This window comes from Pollachius pollachius (assembly GCF_949987615.1).
Source record: "Pollachius pollachius genome assembly, chromosome: 2".
NCBI lineage: Eukaryota > Metazoa > Chordata > Actinopteri > Gadiformes > Gadidae > Pollachius > Pollachius pollachius.
Window position 1 is genome coordinate 49,426,568 of NC_136935.1, and position 20,000 is coordinate 49,446,567.

General features: G+C 47.8%; 3 protein-coding genes across 4 annotated transcripts in view; 1 reads left to right on the top strand and 2 right to left on the bottom strand.

Annotated features, from left to right (window-relative positions):
• Positions 1–2,031, bottom strand: part of exosc9 (exosome component 9) — a 4,951-nt gene extending 2,920 nt beyond the window's left edge. The window contains exons 1-5 of the mRNA XM_079730457.1: positions 1,857–2,031; positions 1,256–1,350; positions 943–1,062; positions 512–614; positions 46–183 (exon numbers count right to left, since the gene is read on the bottom strand). Of these exons, the coding sequence (XP_079586583.1) occupies positions 46–183; positions 512–614; positions 943–1,062; positions 1,256–1,350; positions 1,857–1,922 (522 nt within the window). The 5' untranslated portion in view covers positions 1,923–2,031. The remainder of the gene's footprint in view (positions 1–45; positions 184–511; positions 615–942; positions 1,063–1,255; positions 1,351–1,856) is intronic.
• Positions 2,032–2,384: 353 nt separating this feature from the next.
• Positions 2,385–13,506, top strand: clgn (calmegin). The gene is made up of 15 exons (XM_079729988.1): positions 2,385–2,542; positions 3,658–3,939; positions 4,294–4,367; positions 4,562–4,620; positions 5,123–5,264; positions 5,410–5,491; positions 5,816–6,008; positions 7,840–8,029; positions 8,580–8,693; positions 9,263–9,419; positions 10,074–10,289; positions 10,732–10,848; positions 11,052–11,220; positions 12,044–12,207; positions 12,696–13,506. Exons 2-15 carry the CDS (start codon positions 3,658–3,660, stop codon positions 12,765–12,767), a joined length of 2,031 nt encoding a protein of 676 aa, XP_079586114.1. The 5' UTR covers positions 2,385–2,542; the 3' UTR covers positions 12,768–13,506.
• A 1,157-nt stretch (positions 13,507–14,663) lies between these two features.
• Positions 14,664–19,601, bottom strand: scoca (short coiled-coil protein a). 2 transcript variants are annotated; one of them, XM_079729989.1, is made up of 4 exons: positions 19,426–19,601; positions 17,263–17,331; positions 17,095–17,175; positions 14,664–16,409 (listed from the first exon to the last, which is right to left on the bottom strand). In XM_079729989.1, exons 1-4 carry the CDS (start codon positions 19,487–19,489, stop codon positions 16,267–16,269), a joined length of 357 nt encoding a protein of 118 aa, XP_079586115.1. In that variant the 5' UTR covers positions 19,490–19,601; the 3' UTR covers positions 14,664–16,266. The 2 variants fall into 2 exon arrangements, with proteins under 2 accessions (XP_079586115.1, XP_079586116.1); XM_079729990.1 differs by lacking the exon at positions 19,426–19,601 and adding an exon at positions 18,320–18,439.
• Positions 19,602–20,000: the final 399 nt, after the last annotated feature.

Here is a 20,000-nt window from a genome sequence, read left to right on the forward strand (position 1 = left end):
TACCTGTCCCTACTAGACACGGCCACTGAAAGCCCACACACTCACCACTGTCACTTCGTCCCCCTGGATGCCAACATCAGGCCGTTTGAAGTGGGAGAGGGCAGCGATGGCGGCTATGCTGGTGGCATCCATCAGGTTGCCGTCGTGGTTCAGCATGTGAACGTCCACTCTGATCTGCCATACCTGGGAGGAGACGACAGCACAGCGTGAATCACTGCGCCGCAATCCTATCTGTTGTTGACCTTGTATTTTCTGACTTTTTGCGATCTCCAAAGTGCGTGTAGGATGAGGAGGACGAGGAGGATGAGGTGAGGGTTTGGCCTCCTGCTATAGGATGCCTACAGGTGGATTGAAGACCTTGCAGCCGGGAGTGGAACACCCTAGCTGCTACAACACAGTCCTGACTGCTGAACCTGTTGGGATAACTGGTGGGTGTTGGAAATTTTGTTGAGTCTCTGGTGCGTGTGTGTGTGTGTGTCAGTGTGTGTGTGTGTGTGTGTGTGTGTTGCACCTTTTCTCCAGACACCACACAAAGGGACTCTGTGTCGATGCATTTGGAGTTCCTCAGGCATCTCTCCAACTGTCTGTTCAGCTTCACTAAGAGCTCAGATGACCTGTACAAACACAGACATTACCATCTTACTACAGATTTACAAAGCACAGCCAGCCTTAAGCCATTCTTGTATGCAAATCCTTAAATTCAAGTTTTGACTCACATAATAACATGGACAAAATTACACTTAATGTTGTCGTTTCTCTTATTAGCAGGAAGCACAAGAGATTGGTGGTTAGTTTCAACAAAAGGTTTGCTTTAAATTCGGTAGGATCCAGTTTGTACAAGTCAACAGCAGTGGATCTATTGTCCAAATACAGTTAAGTATAATAATCAACTCAACTAACACAAAGTACTGTTTATGGCAGTCTCTATGATTAGTCCCTCACCTGCCCAGTTCAAACGCTGGCGAGGCCATCGGGGACAGTTCTAAGTTAAAGAACATGATGCCCTCGTTTGGTCTGCTCTCCTTCGGGGTCACCAGCTCACACGACACCTGGGCCATGACTCTGTACACAGGACATAGAAAACAAAGCCACACAATGGGTCATTAAATAGGGCAAAACATGACGGTAATGATATAGTAAGACTCACACAGACACAGACACAGTCACACTCATACAAAAGCATTTTGAGAGTACCTAGAAGAGCGCTAAATAAATGCAAGACATCGAATATTATTATCAAAGCTTAATATTTCACCTCGTCTTCCCCAAGTCCACAAAGCAGCACCCATAGTCAGTTCCAAATGTTATCTTGATGTTTCTGTAGTCGTACGTCTGCCTTCCATCCAAACGCTGTAAGCATAATAAACACACAGAAATAGAACAATCCACCATAAACAAACAGAGTTGGAGCAATCAACGATAAACACATAGATACGGAGCATCCACCATACACACATAAAATAGCGCATCCGCCATACACACATAGAAATGGAGCATCCATCATAATCGCAGAGATGGATCTTCCACCATAAACCCATAGAAATGGAGCATCCATTATACACACATAGAAATTGAGCATCCATCACAAACACATAAAGATGGATCTTCCACTATAAACCCATAGAAATGGAGCCTCCACTATACACACATAGAAATTGAGCATCCATCATAAACACAGAGATGGATCTTCCACCATAAACCCATAGAAATGGAGCATCCATTATACACACATAAAGATGGATCTTCCACCATAAACCCATAGAAATGGAGCCTCCACTATACACACATAAAAATTGAGCATCCAGCCCGACATCTGAGGACAACCCACACTTCATATAAGACTCAGGGGTGCCTACCTTTTTCTCCTCAATAGCTTTGAGCAGGAAATCCCGCTCACAATTAGATAACGGTGTGTCTCTCATTGTGTAAAATGTGGAGCTATGGGTATATATTCAGGAGTTGGAGCATTCACAAGTCCTTGGTAGAGGTTTGAAAACGTTTATTTATTGTTACACTCGTTCAGCCAACATGTGTCTACGCCACAGTCAATGTTGTGCCAACTTCACCCGGAAGAACATCAAACAGCCTCATGGCCATGACAAAACAAAAGTTGCTGACACAATTTAAAACGCTTATATATAACAGTATGTTGCATAAAATGTAATTTTTAACACTTTAAAAACAGATATCTCACTGTGTACGGGTGAGTTATTTGTTGGAGCCGGACAACGCAACGGAACAATAACGACTGTGCGTCACATGAGGGTGAACGAACTCTTATTTTGAAATAATGTACAGAACCCGGCGTTCTGCGCATGCCCAGTAGCGGACGAATCCCCGAATAACGCGCCGCCGCCGCTGCTGTGCGCGACTGTCATCCAGGGTCTTCAGCCGCTTCCTACCGCACAGCCTTCGAACATCTCGCCAGGCCTCCAAACCTGTCCGTTAAAGCGAGACATACGCTTAAAAACGTCGTTTTCTGTCATTACGAAAACAGAGGAAACCATATTGAACTTATCCTGCGTCAAAACCAAGAAGAAAGGTGCGTTTTTAGTCCCGTCATTCATTCTCCATCGTTCACCGTCAGCCGCATATATCGCGATAGCTTGGTTGTATCAGGGTAGCTTGGTTATTTGCTAGGTTTCTAAGCAGGTTTACTCGTTCAAATCATCGGTCGATTGAGTTCATTCGTTGTGTGCCCTGTTTGATTTAATTTCCCCACTGATGTGATTGGGGGTGTTTTAAAATACCATCATTAGGGTTAGCTTTGTGTGGGGTATTTTAACCGGGGTAGTACGTTCAGTTAGATCGCCAGCTTGCTAGGCGCAGGCGCAGTGCCTCTCTGTGGCGCGCCATCAGCGAGCTCTGCAGGCTGCATGGAGATGTGGTGATACTATGAGGGGCTGGGGAAAAAAACAGTATACACACACACACACACACACACACACACACACACACACACACACACACACACAGTAAGATTGTGCGGCAGTTACAGATTAAAGTGCATGATGGAGAAGGTCAAGCGTGTCCCAGTGTTGTGGCAACATGAGGAGAACGAACGTGTATCTGTCTATACTGGGCCCTGTATATATAACTTAAATATTGCCCGGTTGTTGTTGTTGTTTATTTTGTCCTTCTGTGAGTTCTTTGGGTTGTTGTTGGTTAAAAATATTCGTAAAAAATATTCGTTAAAAATAGACGCCTGGTTGAATTTCCTGGTGTGTATTTTCGGTTTAAGATGGGGTATCATAATGCGGCAGGAAGGCCTTACTGGAGGAAACCAATCTTGTGTACACACGTTGTAAAGCCAACAATAGAACATAAAGCACCTAGTACTGCCCGAAAAGCCCTCAACCCAGTGCCTGTAGCTCCACCCTTTCCTCTCTCATCCTCTTCTACTTTTTTATTTTTTAGAATATTTTTAGTTCTCTATTTATACCACACGTGTCTCATGCAATCTCAAACTCAATTTATATCGGGCCTTCTCCAAACACCTGCCTGCTCTGTCCTTTCTCACCCACCAACACCACCACCACCACCACATCAACACTGACACCTTATCTGACATGGCTCTGACACCCTTCTGGATTCATCTGCCCTTCCCCCATTCCCCATTACGCCCCCTCCCCCCGTCCCATTTTATCCCCCCCCCAGATGAAGTTGGGAAGGAGCTGGCTGTGGTGTTGTCTGCTCCTCTCCTCGCTGGCTGTGATGGCATTAGAAGCCCACGACGAGGAGGAGCCTGAGGCAGACTTCTCCGTCTCGGACGCGGAGGACCAGGTCAGCGATGAAGACGAGATAATGGCCATGATGGAGGAGGAGGAGGAGGAGGATGAGGCCATGGTGGAGGAGGAAGAGGACACCGTCCTGGCAGACGATGAGGCAGCAGAGGAGGCAGAAGAAAAGGAGGCCGTAAAGTCCAAAGTCTCCTTCCAGGTCAGGGATGGTTTATGGGTCAACTGGGGACAAAAGGGTTACTAGTATCACTCTCACCCTCCAGCCTGTTTCCATCACAGCTTTCACCCGGACACTTTCTTCAATAGCACTGAGTCATTTTAGTGTCAATAGATCTTTTAGACGTCAGACAATGATCTGCAATAAACAAGAAATGTTCCTAAATAGTAGACAGATTGTGACAGATGAATGATTAAGGCTTGCGTCCCTTACTTGATTAATCTTTTTGTTATCATATAATTTCTTTAAATATCAGAATTATGTCTATAATAATATAATTATTGGTGTAATTAATATCATTCTTATTCTTATAACACTGGACTCTGGCCCCCTCAGGTGACGTATAAGACTCCCATTCCGACTGGGGAGGTGTACTTTGCAGAGACCTTTGACGATGGATCATTGGACAGGTACCGCACTATATTTTATATAGGATCAGATTAAGGCAATATACATCACATAAAATAAGATAATATATATCACATTAACACGGGTCAACAAGCATTGATAAACAATCAATAGTATTAGTTTCATTATTATAATGAAAAATTGATTTCAAGAGCAATTTTGTTTGTTATTCACACACTTCCAATTGCCATCGCAGATGGCAGGTTTCAAAGACGATGAAGGACGACGCCGATGAAGACATCGCAAAATACGATGGTTTGTTTACGGCTGTACTCCTTTTACTGCACTTCTGCCGCTGCGTCTGATGCTGTCAATGAACTGGATTTATGTGGCTTTAAAGGGGTGATATCATAACACCAGGTGTGAGTGTGATCAGCCATTACAAGCCTTTCCCTGTGTTTTAGCGACATCCAAAGTGGGCATGTGCACCTAGATGTATGATGGATGGTTAAGCAACATTTGCCACAGTCAACTGGGTAGGCTGGCGGACTGATCTATCCAGCATACATCTAGGTGGGTGGACACACCCACTGGTGATGTCACCATGGCTTCTTGTAATGGCTAATCACACTCACACCTTGTGGAATGATATGACCCCTTTTAATAACCTGCCTGTGTGGGAAAAAAAGTCGGCCAGCAAAGCTATTTGACTTACAAATGAGCCCAGCCCGATGTATGTATGATACGGGTGTTCTCACGGCCCGTTTGTCCCCTATGGCTGTCTTGACTCTCGCCTCTGTGTGTCCTCCTCTCCAAGGGAAGTGGGCAGTCGAGCAGCTGAAGGAGAACATCGTCCCTGGAGACCAGGGCCTGGTGCTCAAGTCCCGCGCCAAACATCACGCCATCGCCGCCCTGCTGGCCAAACCCTTCGTCTTCGAGGACGAACCTCTGGTCTTGCAGTATGTTTCCCTTCGCTCCGCTTTCCTCATCCTTCTGCTCATGCAAGCTGCTAATTCTCCTCGCTAAGTCAGGCGAGACGCATCGAAGAACCTCTCTCAAGCTACGTGCACCATGTAGGTAACCCCTGTTCCACGTCCGCTCCAGGTATGAGGTGAACTTCCAGGATGGGATCGACTGTGGGGGCGCGTACATCAAGCTCCTCTCCGACAGCCCCAGCCTTAACCTGGTCAGTACATGTTTAATATCAATTTATATTATTATCCATAACTTTCAAGACACAAATATCTTATCATGTATATACACTTAAACCGCAAGGAGAAGCATGCCAAAGAAAAAGGAAGTGAACAGAAACGTCCTCTCCTTCTTATACTTCGTCTTATTCCATCGAAATTGGCCGTATGTCATACCGTGTTTGACCGCGGTTTAAGTGTATGTATGTATGCAAGTATTTATGTGTGGATAAGTAATCACTGCTTAATCTGAAATACCTGTATGATGATAAATGCCGCAGAGACATCATGACTCTCTCCTTCTCGTGTTTTCACCTCAGGAGCAGTTCAACGACCGCACGCCCTACACCATCATGTTCGGGCCGGACAAGTGTGGCGAGGACTACAAGCTGCACTTCATCTTCCGCCACCAGAACCCCCTGAACAAAGACCTGGAGGAAAAGCATGCCAAGCGGGCCGATGTGGACCTCAAGAAGATCTACATGGACAAGAAGACTCACCTGTACACTCTGGGTAAGGAACGAGACTCACCTGTACACACTGGTTAAGGAACGAGACTCACCTGTACACCCTGGGTAAGGAACGAGACTCACCTGTACACACTGGTGAAGGAAAGAGACTCACCTGTACACACTGGTGAAGGAAAGAGACTCACCTGTACACACTGGTTAAGGAACGAAACTCACCTGTACACACTGGTGAAGGAAAGAGACTCACCTGCACTCACCTCACCTCACTATGAGTCCTCACTTGTTGTGGAAGTACCAGAGACGTCGGAGAACCCAACGCAGTCGTTTAGAATTCATAAAATGATCGGGGGCGCACACAGCTTTTGGCCATGATATTATATTATATTATATTATATAGATATATTATAGAGCTCCAGGAGTCAAAACTGCAAACTGCAACAAACACTTTCTCATCCGTGTTGCGGTTCACTCTGGACTTCAAGGGGAATGCTGATAGGCTGTAACGACTAAGCATCAGGGCATCAGGTGAAATTCGTGGAAAATATCGAATATTACAACTATAGCGAAGTGTTCGCACGAATAGAATCGCCCCAAATCTGCGTCAACCAGATTGTTTGCGCCGCGACATTCATTCATTCGTGCCACAGGTTTTTCTGGCGGAGAATTCGGCTCTGAACACGTCTCTGCACCGACTTTGTATGGATTCGCGCCGTGCCTTCTCTTTTGGTGTGAACGTACCTTGACAGACTGGAAAGGCGCTTTGAAGGAATAAGTGAACGACCCTATTAAAGAATAATGACACACCCTAGCCTTCACCACGACACAATTCAGATGTAGGTCAAGCAGCCAGATGGGGGGGGGGGAGCCTTTTCTCCTTTGCGTTGCACAAGCCGGACGTTGTGAGCCAGACTCTTTGTTTCTCTCATCACGGGGCCGGGGACCAAAGTGGCCCTCAACTGAGATCTAATGGAAATCCATTTCCTTCCGCGTACAATAAAACCTCAGAAATCCATAACCATCCATTTACAGGACAACCTCAAATACTGCAAAGCACTCATGATGTCACCAGAAGGCCAGGGGGGGGAAGAGGCGTGTAAACGCCCGTCGTCTGCACCACAGACCCAAACTAAGTGCTGCCATGTATCGAGATATATACTGTATACATAAACTAGAGCCCGACGATACTGGTGTACTGATACTATTTATTGCATCACAGCATAATTGCCTGAGTCATTTTGGCCAAATTGTGTTATCTAACCTAATTTTACTCTCCTAAGTCTGCTGATTCAATGGGCTTCATTTGCTGTATCCTAAGCCAATCAGTACGTTTCACATTACATAAACACTATCTGCTAAGTCATCTATTTGACTCAGGCATCTTTGACGCTAAATAAAAGATGAACCTTAAATGATGACATAGGCCATTACGCTATATGGCTAACGATATGCATGTCATGGTATGATGAGGCTCCTTGGGATTTGCTGCTTTCCCCCCAGTGATGCTTCAGGTCACAGCAGCATCGCCTTAAAACCCAGAGCTAAAGGACACCATTACCTGTAGTATGGGCAGGAGCTACTAACCTCCACACAGAACATGATGTAAAACTGTTAGGGTTGGGAGTGTATATACATGGATGTACTCGGTTTAGAGGTTCAACTAACCACGGCAGAGGAATTAAAAAGAGGTGATTACGCTACAAAAAATCGACACCATCTCTTACGTTTTTTTCATCTGTGCATATCCGCAAACACATACCGATGAAATCCCCCAAACCGACACATCGCTCAAACTCTTAATATACTGTAAACCCCAACCCCCCCCCCCCCCTTCATTCATTCCTAAGCTTGTATTCCTCTGTACCCACCCCCACCAGTGCTGAACCCGGACAACAGCTACGAGCTGTTCATCGACCAGTCCAGCGTGAGCCGCGGCAGCCTGCTCCACGACGTGGTCCCGCCCGTCAACCCCCCCAAGGAGATCGACGACGAGAAGGACTCCAAACCCGAGGACTGGGATGAGAGGGCCAAGATCCCCGACCCGGAGGCCATCAAACCCGAGGACTGGTGAGGGGCGGGGGTCACAGGGTACCTCATGATACGATGCGATACGTGGCGTACGATACTGATAGTAACGCCATACAGCGATCCTGCGGTAATCATAAATTGTTAAGGGAATCCTATAACAAAACATCGCAAAATATGTCCAGCTGTGAATACAAAATGACAGTGAGAAAGTGAAGTGAGGATTAATAAATGGCGATACAGGGATTCCGTGATTATCAATAGATGTTAGACAATCCTATAAAAGATATATCACGATACATTTGTCTTTACTATGAATACAAAATTACTGTGAAAAGGTCAAGTGCTGTATTTCGGTCTTTGTTTATGGTGCAAACTTGAGTTAAAGTTTCCCTCGTTCATGTGTTGAGCGCCACCTGGAGGCGCGACGAAGTAGTGACTCTGGGAGCAGGGAAATCTGTTGGAGCGCCTTATTCTTCGTCTGTTTGCTCAGCACTCCATCTACACGCAGCCCTTCTCTCACCTCTCTCTCTCTCTCTCTCTCTCTCTCTCTCTCTCTCTCTCTCTCTCTCTCTGTGTGCCGGCCCCCCAGGGACGAGGAAGCCCCTGCTAAGATCCAGGACCCCGACGCCCTGAAGCCCGAGGGCTGGCTGGACGAGGAGCCAGAGTTTGTGTCGGACCCCAGCGCTGAGAAACCCGAGGACTGGTAACTACGCGCCCCTCACACCGGCCCACCTGTCAGTCAATAACTGTTGTTAGGGAGATGTATTGAATGCGTTTGATCTGTCATTTTATGTCATTTATGAACAGTATGTTATTAACACTAAACCTTCACTTTAACGGGGTCATTAGAGTCAGTAAATTAGGATTATCCCCGATATCGCGTTATAGTGAGAATTATTAATTTATTTCACATTGTTTGTCCAAAAAAAACAATCTTTTTGATTTGATTTGAACGCAGCGCGATGTTTTATAGGAAATACGACACAACTGAAGGAAATAAGCGTAAATAAGCAGAGTTTACCCCAACAGCAGTATGAAACAGCGGAGTACAACGTATGACTTTAGTTCGGTTTATGATTTGAGGACACAACGGTCATTTTTACTTTAAGGTTAAGGTACAGTTGTTGATGATGGCAATACATTTCTATCCATCTATCACCGACATGCTGTCCTAGATTGTACATCATCAACAAAGCCCCTTTACCTGTATAGTCCACCCGCATCTAATCCCTCATGGATCTCCTAACCTCCCCCCCCCCCCCCGGCCCTCAGGGACGAGGAGATGGACGGGGAGTGGGAGGCACCCCAGATCCCCAACCCGGCGTGCGTGACGGCCCCCGGCTGCGGCCACTGGAAGTCCCCCACCATCAACAACCCCCTGTACAAGGGCAAGTGGAAGGCCCCGCTGGTGGACAACCCCAACTACCAGGTGCGGTTGTTGGTTCTCCTCTGCCAAGTCAAACCCAGAGCCGAGGTCCCTTCACCTCGAAAGCACTTTGCTTTAGTTCCATCCCAGAGGCCGGTTCTGGTCATGCCGCGTATTTTTCAGAAAGATCATCCTTTCGTGACCCCCAAAGTGTTGTTTGGGATTGGCCCAACACCAATCGACTCCAGAACCATCGAAGTTACAGCCCCATTCTTCACAGCTCTATTACACTGTTGTAAAAGTGTTTTGTGACACCGGCGGCGCCACCGTATCTATCTCTCGCACCTCACCTCCTTTTTCCCTGGTTGCTCGCAACGTGTATGACCGCGCAAACTGCAAGTGTTCAGGGGCTCACCTCGCCGAAGTGCCGTGGCCGCGGGTGACCCCTGCGACTCTGTAATTGTTGTTGAAGTCCCGTGGACCTCAGCGATGGCAAAGCGCCGTGTCTTGGTTCATAGCACCCTCCGGAGGGAGCGACCACCAGCGTGTTGCCTCGGGTGGAACCCCCGCGAACGACGTGCGACGCCGGCCCGAGAAGTTTTCCTCCGTCGTTCTCTATTGGCCTCTGTTTGGGTCTTTGCATGGCCTTTGTATGTTATCGCATCGCTTCTGGTGTGAACACTCCTTAAAAACTCTCTCCCCCCCACCCCCTTTTAGGGAGTGTGGAGCCCCAAAAAGATCCTGAACCCCGAGTTCTTCGAGGACCTGCAGCCCTTCAGGATGAAGTCCTTCAGGGCGGTGGGCTTGGAGCTCTGGTCCATGACGTCGGACATCTACTTCGACAACTTCATCGTCACCTCGCACAAGGAGGTGGCGGACCGCTGGGCGGCCGACAGCTGGGGCCTGAAGAAGCTGGTGGCCAGCGCCAACGAGGTAGCGAACCCGTCGCATGCACGCACACACACACACGCGCTCATACACGTGCGCGCTGCTAGCCGTGGGAGAGACAGGGGTTTTCGCACTCTTTGTCGTTTATTTAGCTCTTTTTTTTTAGCAGAAAAGCTTCTTCAACCATACGAGCATTGGACGGTGCACGTTTATATTTAACTGTTTCTCACACACGCGCTCACACACGTGCACGCTCCTTCTGGGTGATGTGGTAGTGGCCGCCTGGGATGATTTAGCTGTTGGAAAAGACGACAAGTTCTTTGCACACATTGGCATTTATTTAGGTTTTATTATGAGAAAAGCTCCTTCAATTGTGCTAGGATTGGTTTGTGTACGTTTGTATTGATCTGTGTGTGTGTGTGTGTGTGTGTGTGTGTGTGTGTGTGTGTGTGTGTGTGTGTGTGTGTGTGTGTGTGTGTCCCTGCAGCCCGGGGTGTTCGCCCAGCTGATGCTGGCAGCAGAGGAGCGCCCCTGGCTCTGGGTGATCTACATCCTCACCGTGGGCCTGCCCGTAGGACTGGCCGTGCTCTTCTGCTGGCCCAAGGTACGCAGCTCACCTGTCTGTCTGTCTGTCTGTCTGTCTGTCTCCGTCTCTCTCTCTCTCTCTGTCTCTGTCTCTGTCTCTCTCTCTCTCTCGGTTTCTCTCTCTGTCTCTCTCTCTCCCTCTGTTGATCTTTCTAATTAAAGTGAGGTACTCCTGTCAGACCTGTCTTGACCCCCCCCCCCCACCCATTCTTGTCTCAACAGAAACCTGAAGACGAGTACGCATACAAGAAGACGGATCGGCCCCGTCCCGACATAGAGGAGGAAGAGGAGGAGGAGGAGGAGGACGAAGAGGAGGAGGAGGGCACCGCTGCAGCAGAGGAAGGGGAGAAGGCAGCCCAGGCCTCGGCTAATGAGACGGCCCCACCTGCAGGTCAGTGGAGCACACTGCTCTCTCCATCTCACCCTATATCGCACTCTTTCTCTCCATCTCAGTTTATCACTCTTTCTCTCCATCTTACCCTATATCGCACTCTTTCTCTCCATCTCACTCTATCACTCTTTCTCTCCATCTCGCCCTGTATCGCACTCCTTCTCTCCATCTCACTCTATCACTCTTTCTCTCCATCTTACCCTATATCGCACTCTTTCTCTCCATCTTACTCTATCACTCTTTCTCTCCATCTTACCCTATATCGCACTCTTTCTCTCCATCTTACTCTATCACTCTTTCTCTCCATCTCACCCTATATCGCACTCCTTCTCTCCATCTCACTCTATCACTCTTTCTCTCCATCTCACCCTATATCGCACTCTTTCTCTCCATCTCACTCTATCACTCTTTCTCTCCATCTCGCCCTATATCACACTCTTTCTCTCCATCTCACTCTATCACTCTTTCTCTCCATCTCACTCTATCTCTCTTTCTCTCCATCTCGCCCTATATCGCACTCTTTCTCTTCTGTGTTTCTCCGTCTCAGTCTCTCCCCATCTCACTGTCTCTCTCCCTCCATCTCATCCTTTCCATCTCTCTCCATCTAACGCACACTTTCTCTCCATCTCCCTCTCTATCGCACTCTTTCTCTCCACGTCATTCTCTACCTCCATCTTCCTTTCTTCCTGTGTCTCTCCTTCTCATCCTCTCTCCCTCCGTTTAACTCTCTGTCCATCTTATCCGTTTTGCACTCGCATCAATTATTCATGGCCCTAACCACACCTTTCTACAAACTGTGCCTTGTTCTCTCTCCCCGTGTCAGATGCGACGGAGGCAGTGGAGGAGGAGGAAGAGGAGGAGGAGGAGGAAGAGGAGGAGGAGGAGGAAGAAGAGGATAGTGCCGCGGCAGGAGGAGACAGCCAGGGAGAGAATGATGACGAAGAGGAGGAGGAGGAGGGCAAGGCTCAGGGAGGTGCAACAGAAGAGGTTTGTCACTTCCTGTCGTTGTTCATTCTTTGTGAATAGTCATGGAGGAGTCACGATGTGTCTCTGAACAGCTGATCTTAGGCTGGTCAGCCTATATCAGAAATGTGTCTTACTTTTTCCTTGTTCATTCCAAATTGTATTCCTAGATTTCCTTGGTGATTCTTACGTGTATTTTTTTTTTATTGAACTAGGGCTGCACGATATGTTTTACGATATATTTATATTATTCATTGTACTGCTAACAAATTATTGCATTATATTGGTTGACACTTTTCAGGATGTTACTATTAACATTCTAACTACATTACAACCGCACACTCAAATAAGTGTATTTATCAAAAGTCATATTGCCATCGCAATATGACTAGGTGATCACCAAATCATTAAAAGGCAACCCCAGAGACATCTTACTGCTGTGCATGTTAATGAAGCAGGGTGACTGCACCTTAAACAACACATTACTCCCCCCTCCATCTGTCCCTCTGCAGCCTCAGAAAGAGGCCGGCGATGGGGGCACGAACAAGCAGGCGGTGAGGAAGAGGAGGGTACGGAAAGAGTGAACCAAGCGTGGGAGACCCCCAACCCCCAACCCCCACCCCGACATGGCTTATTGGGGGCACAGGGAGGTGGAGGAGTGCCCCTCAGCTGAGGGCCACGCCCTCTCCCTTCTAACCAACCAGTAGCGGGCGTTCAGGCTGGATACCCCCACCCACCAACTGCCATCCCCCTCCTGTGTTACTCCACCGACCAACTGCTACTCTGCAGTTACTCCACCCACCAACCCTCCTACTGCGACCCTCCTGTTACCCCACCCATCCTCCTACCCTCCTTTTACTCCACCCATCCTCCAACTGCGACCCTCCTGTCTAACTACATCCATCCTTCTCCATGCACCCACCCACTCACCCAGCTACTGCTGCCATTTTCTGCGTTACTCCACCCATCCACCCACTGCTGCCCTTGTGTTTCTCCACCCGTCCTCCAACCGCTAGCTTTTCCCCCCTGTCCTCCCGTCAGATTCATTCCTGCTAGTGTTTGTGCTTGGAGCTCCTTTCTCCGCATCCATCAGGTCGCCATGTGTCAACGTTCCCAACCCGACACATGACCGTTCAGCGTTGGCGGCCGCCGTTCCGCTCGCAGTCCGTTCCCGCCAGGTCTTCCATCCTGAGTATGTTTCATATGATGTTGTTCTTTGGATTCGCCACCAGGTGAATTGTTTTCAAAATCAACCCAACTCCCGTTCTTGCTTCTCGTTAAGAGGCTCAATGCGCTCCCGTTAAGAGGCTTCCCCCCCCCCAATCCAGATTAACATGTTCCGCGTTGCGTTGTCTTTTTGTATCTGGTTTGGATGGGTTTTATCTGATGCCAGGTGGGGTTGATGAAATGATGCGCGCCGCGATGATTACATTGACTTTGTTTAGGTTTAAAAGAGATCCTCCTTTTTAGTCCGCTTTTTGGGTTATTTATCGACAGTAAGGTTATCAAGTCATTTGTGTTTTTTTAAGTTATAGCGATTTGCAGACTGCATCGGCACTGAAGACCTATTTATTGTTCTCGTTTTGTTCTGAACCGGTATGTGAGGAAGAGGGATCCAACATCCATGTCGTTCTGGGGTGTTCTCTGACCAGCTGACTAGGCAGTGCACCCCATGACTGGGATCAGAACTCGGTTTGAATGGCGGTACAGACACCGTGTCGTTAGGGTAATTAATTAAGACGCAGACTTTGCCGTGATGCGTTGAGCCCCCCCCCAGATCCAGCTGTTCCTTGGTCACTGGGATTTTCCCAGTAAGAACCTCCGAAAACCCAAACCAGTCCCTGCTGTGCTCCTTTAAAACGCCCGGACACCTAGAAGTTTTTCCTGCAGGAATAATTTTCCTGAAGAATGAGTTGATGCTGATTTTCTGCGTAAATATTTTTGTCTATATCGTTTGACGCTTTTGCAGTTCAAAGTTCCTGCCCCCCCTGTTGGCGGGCAGGACTTCTGTTTACATACGTTTTTGCAAATTGTACATTGCTCTTGAAAAGTAAAGTATTTAGTATGACATGTTTGCACGCTCGGTTGGAGTGGGGTGCAGAATTCGCCACCAGGTTGACTTCTACTCCCGTTTGGTTATTGACGTAGGGACATTAAATGGAACAAAAATGTTTTATTAAAACATTACATTTTGTCAAAATTGTACACAGTATATACACGCAAGCCAGTTGGTTTTAACAAGCGCATCGTTGGCATGCTGCTACATAAAACAAAAGGGAATGGGAATATTTTATTGTACAACCACAACTTCTCGAAATAAACAAAGAAAAACATGACTGGGTCTTCCAATGTGTGTTTGTTTACAACAGCTGCAAAAGCAGTTCGGAAGCAAAAAGAAGTGTTTCATATTCACTGGCTCGACCGGCTTTAATGCTCCTTTGTTTGTTACAGTGCAGCCTATGTCTTCCCGTCTCCTATCTCTGACATAGGATGAGATGATCAGCTTGTTTTTTTTTTTAATCGCTACCCACCCAAACCTGCCTGGAGACGTAGTCTTCCTGGACAGTGTGAGTGGTTCGATAGCTCTCAAGGACTATTAACCCCCATCTACACACGAAGGCAGAGATTGTCTGCCTTACTTCCTCCATCTGCTCCTCACTGTACATTTATTCATCTTGCCATTGGGTTCAATCATAGCTTTTTAATTCGATTTACTTTTAAGTATTTGTACCCAGCTTTAGGATTTGGCCCTCTTCTATGCCTGAACATTGTGAGTATTGTAGTGTTGATCGCCTCATCTATTGAGTCAGATGGTTTAGCTTCCAGAAACTGCACGATGACTGGAGTGGATAGCAAAACGATTAGGTATGTGGCATTAATGATTTAGTTGTATACAAATGGGTAGCGAGGAAAACACTCAAGCGACAGGATTAGCTTAGCTGAGCTTCCTTGTAGCGGGGAACTTGTGCATACCAACATCACAGCAGCAAACTAACAGCTTATGTATTGTTTTTAATGGGCATTAAAAAAAAACGATATGTGACTGTTAAAACCATCTTTATTACTGTACTGTTAGCCTCGGTCACTGAGCTGCAAACCTAATCTAAATCAAAATTCTTTTCTTTTTTTTTTTTACAGTTTTTTGAAGTTCTGCCAAAAAAGGCCATGGCCCATGATGAGAGTAAAACAGTTCAGTTACATTAACTTTACAAAACAAATACTTTGTAAATTAGTGAATAACATGACCGTGCAAATCAAACCCTACTCAAGCCACCATTTGTAATACACATCGTTCAGTCCAGTTCGATCCCAATGTAACCAGTTTGAGCGGCACCATGTGGTAAACAATTTCACGCCATACCAAAACTCAGATCCAGCTGATTTTAAAGTTGTTAAAAGAGGAAAATGTAAATAAATAAATACACCAGATTCATAAGATGAACCAAAGTGACCAAAGTTAAGAAACGGGGAAGTGATGCAGATTAGGGCTCCGCAGTATCTTTTAAGTATTTTTAAGCGGTATTGTGTGTCACATAAATGGCGTTTGCTACACGAAACAATACAATGTGCATGAGTGCAAGGGAGACACGGCCATCCAGAGAAAGTTGGAGCATTTTTATACAATAGTCGTCCCAGTGACTAGCTGCCTTCACCCGATGCAAGAGCAAAGATCTAGTAGCAAATACTGCTCGAGCCTTGGCAGGGGGACCAGTTTAAGGACCGGACACTGGGTAGAACTGACCCCGTCACCTCTTTATATGGGACCTGACCTTCCACGGTTACTCTAGAATACGGTGTGCAGACACCCACCTTCCTGACCTCCATCCTCAACCAGCTGAGAAGCAGCCATCGGGTCCCATAGAAAGGACGAAGAGAAGTCCTGCCTTGGGAGTGAGTGATGTTTCCACGGAACAGACCTAGGCTTGACCGCCTTCTGAGCATGCTCAGTAAGCGAGACAAGATGAGCGTCCAGGTCTGCACCGGAGACAACGACTCCTTCCACGGCAGGCTCTATTACCCCCCAGGACCCTGAAAGGCTTAGATCTTACAGCCACGTCGGGGTCTCTGCTTCTCGTTCTTCTTTTACTTTCGTTTGCTCTTGGTGTCTGTGGTCTGGAAGACGCTGGAGGCAGACATGAGGTTCTCGATGTACTGCCCCAGGACCTGGTTCTCCGACTTCAGCTTCAGGTTCTCCTCCTTGACGGCGTCCACCCGCGCGGACAGATCTGGAACGGAGAGCGAGCGAGTCGATGATTCAGCGGACATAGTAAGTGGACTGCGTTTAGAGAGCACTTTCCTAACCCGTGGCCACTCAAAGCGCTTGACAATATTGCCTCACATTCACCCATTCACACAGCAACAGAGGTGTCAGCCATGCAAGGCGACAGCCAGCTCGTAGGGAGCAGTTAGGGGGAGGTGCCTTGCTCAGGGTCACCTCGACACAGGAGCCGGGGATCGAACTAGCAACCTTCTGGTTACCAGCCAACCCGCTCTACCTCCTGAGCCACATAAGGACATACCGGAGGATGGAGCAGAACTAATGAGGCAAAGAGACGAAGAGAGACACGATGACAAACTAGAACCACGTCAGGGTTAACGCCTCAAGTGTGGCGATGCTATTGGCTGAGCGTTAGTGGTGAGTGCGAGAGGATGCCCTCCTATGCTATAGCTCCGGCCTCGCATAGCACTTAAGACTGCAGGTATGTCAGCGCTCAGCAATCACTTAACGATATTAGGCTTTACTGCACCGTATCGGATGTCAGGGTCCACCTTCCCATACTGACTCAGATAATTAGTATGGGACGCATGTATACAACGTATGGTGTGGCTATTTGGTACAACTTTGAGGTCATGGTGAAAAAGGGGGCGATTGTGGTGTAGATCACACAAGGTTGTGTGGATGTCCCATACCTTCCAAGGTGTGCTGGAGTTCCAGAACCTGATTGATGAGCCTAGTCTTCTCCTCCATCTCAACTTGGTTCTCCATGTCTCCTGAAACAGTCGGGCACAGAAGGTTTGTTGAGAAACAGACATTGACACCGTTCTCTCGCTGTACCTCTCACACGCTAACTGACTCACCATCCATGTCGCAATTCATGGTGAAGATCTCGTCCTGTTTGGAATGCAGGGCTGCGGTTCCACTGTCCGCTGAACATGAAAAGGAAAAACATGTCTGAATAAATTGCAATTGACGTCAGAGACTAAATGGGAGATGAGCTGGGTCGTATATGGATCGTATATGACAATGCATAGAGAAGAAAGAGAACCATAAGTTGGGAGACTTCGCAATCTCCCTATACTCAAAAATAGAAGGTATTTGTGCAAAAACATGGAGGAAATGGGAAATAAGCAAATGGATACACTGGCATAAACACTCACACACGAATACAAAAACACCCATATAATATCGCCAATGACATTTGATGAGTATGCATCCTAATCAATTATAACAACAGGTCGATAGGACATATTATAGGACATTTAACAACAGATAGGACCTGATCTAAAAAGGCACAGATGCTGGTTGGTCGGACACCCCACCCATAGCCACCCCATACCCCCCATAGCAGGCCGACCCGGATCCCAGCGGGAGGCGGCGGCAGGCCGACCCGGAGACCAGCGGGAGGCGGCGGCAGGCCGACCCGGAGCCCAGCGGGAGGCGGTGGCAGGCTGACCCGGAGCCCAGCGGCGGGAGGCGGCTACAGGTCGACCCGGAGCCCAGCGGCGGAGGGCGGCGACAGGCCGACCCGGAGCCCAGCTTGGGTGTTACCGGAGAACCACCGAGCATTCAGACCACCAGCTAACACTGGTGGACCAGCTCACCAGTGTGGAGCTACTCGCCGTGTACTGGCCTCAAGCTCGGAACGACGGCGATGTTTTAAACGCACGGACCCGCCGTACCCAAAAAAACGCCTCAAAGCAGGACCCTACCCCTCCGGATCAGATTGTAAACATGCACGGCGCAGAGCTACAATGTTACATGCTAACCGAGCTACAATGCTACATGCTAGCGGCTATGGCTGACGTTATGGTCGAATCGGGGCTGTGGTAGGTCGTGTCGATTCCGTCTATGTCAGTATTCATCCTCCTAGGTAGTCACTCCGTTTAAACGCGAGGTGATGTCGTTATCACTCACCTTGGATATTCCGAGAAATGTCTATTCCGTGTCGGTATAGGGTTCGTATAAAGCCTGGGGCGACGATGCGGAGAGGGAGACTAGTGGACTCTGGCAGCAGGGATGTAGACGCGACCGACACCGACACGGATACCCCTGCAGTGAGGCCGCTCACCACCAGAGGACACCAGAGTGGTGAGGCAGCCCCCCACTAGGGGGCGCCAGAGGGGTGAGGCCGCTCACCACCAGGAGTCGCCAGAGTGGCGAGGCCACTCACCACTAGAGGGCGCCAGAGTGGTGAGGTCGCTCACCACCAGGGGGCACCAGAGTAGTGTTTGAGGCCTGTGGTGTATACAATGACTGCATACAGTGCATACAGTGACTTGTGCGATTGTGTGGGTGTTTTAGTTTAGTGAATGTATGCATGTATGTTGTATTTAGTGATGCCGTTGTTGTTGATGCTGGAGACACTCTTATTATTGGGGACTTAATCATTATAAGGTGTTCTGACAATATACTTTTTTCTGACAAAATGTACAATTTATTGTAAGTCGCTTTGAATTAAAACGTCTGCTAAATACCCTAAATATAAATGTAAATGCTATTTTATGCAGTGTAGTTTTCCCCAAACCTCCTGTGACCTGGTTATGGGGATGGGGATGTTTTTTTTAAATCTTAAAACTATTCATAGAATGAACTCTGGTACTTCAACAAGGGCTATATTCCTACTGTATGGCTCGTTTGTGCTAAATGTTAGGCATAGTGTTGATATGAATGCAGGCCTATGGTTCAAAAATGTAAACAGACTTAATAACTGAATAGGTTATATCTTCACTTCAACACAACTCATCCATGTTGTAGTTTCCATCCATGTTGCATGTTGTAGTGTAATTGTCAGCAACTATCAACGTTTTTCAAGAGGTTCTGGAAATCCCTCACTCCCTCACACACACACACACACACACACACACACACACACACACACACACACACACACACACACACACACACACACACACACACACACACACACACACACACACACACACAGACTTTAGTCCCTTGGACACCTCATTGTGGCCTGACTCCCCTGGCGTTAGGGTCAGGGTTAGGTAGGTTAGACCTACCAGAGTCCTCGGCCAGGGAGACGTTGGTAAAAGACTCGTCCTTCTCGTCTCCTTCTCCCTCCATGGTGCCACGTTCTTGCGGTCCCTTGCGTTCAAGCTGCCGTGTGGGTTTGCCCCGGTTCCATATTTCTCGCGCAGCGCTGCACGTTGAAAGCCGTTTTCAGTATTTGTTTTAATATTCTACCTTCCTTTTCCCTTCCTTCGCTGTGTCCACAGAGCCCTACCCTTCGCTAGACGGCTGAGGGCCAAAGCCTTTTAATTATTCACAGTGTCACGCTACCTACCCCGCCCACTCCACCTGACCTGTCTCAGGTTACAGGGTTTCCTGCGGTGGTCACCGGGGCACCTGTCTCTATAAGTAACGTAAAAGGTAAATTACTACAGTGAGAGGTTGAACAGTTAGTGAACATGACACACGTACACTAGTATGCAGACCCACACGCACACATACACATACACACACACACTCCACTGTCCATGAAAAGGAAAGATAATAAGATGACTCACTCACTCACACAAACACCATCACACACACACACACACACACACACACACACACACACACACATGTACAC

Coding starts and splice junctions, on each gene's coding strand:
- clgn (XM_079729988.1), top strand. CDS start 3,658: ATGAAGTTGGGAAGGAGCTGGCTGTGGTGTTGTCTGCTCCTCTCCTCG. Junction 5,265..5,409: donor GACGAACCTCTGGTCTTGCA/GTATGTTTCCCT, acceptor CGTCCGCTCCAG/GTATGAGGTGAACTTCCAGG. Junction 8,694..9,262: donor GCTGAGAAACCCGAGGACTG/GTAACTACGCGC, acceptor CCCGGCCCTCAG/GGACGAGGAGATGGACGGGG.
- scoca (XM_079729989.1), bottom strand. CDS start 19,489: ATGGAGGGAGAAGGAGACGAGAAGGACGAGTCTTTTACCAACGTCTCC. Junction 17,176..17,262: donor CATGAATTGCGACATGGATG/GTGAGTCAGTTA, acceptor CGACTGTTTCAG/GAGACATGGAGAACCAAGTT. Junction 16,410..17,094: donor ACTCCAGCACACCTTGGAAG/GTATGGGACATC, acceptor TCTCCGTTCCAG/ATCTGTCCGCGCGGGTGGAC.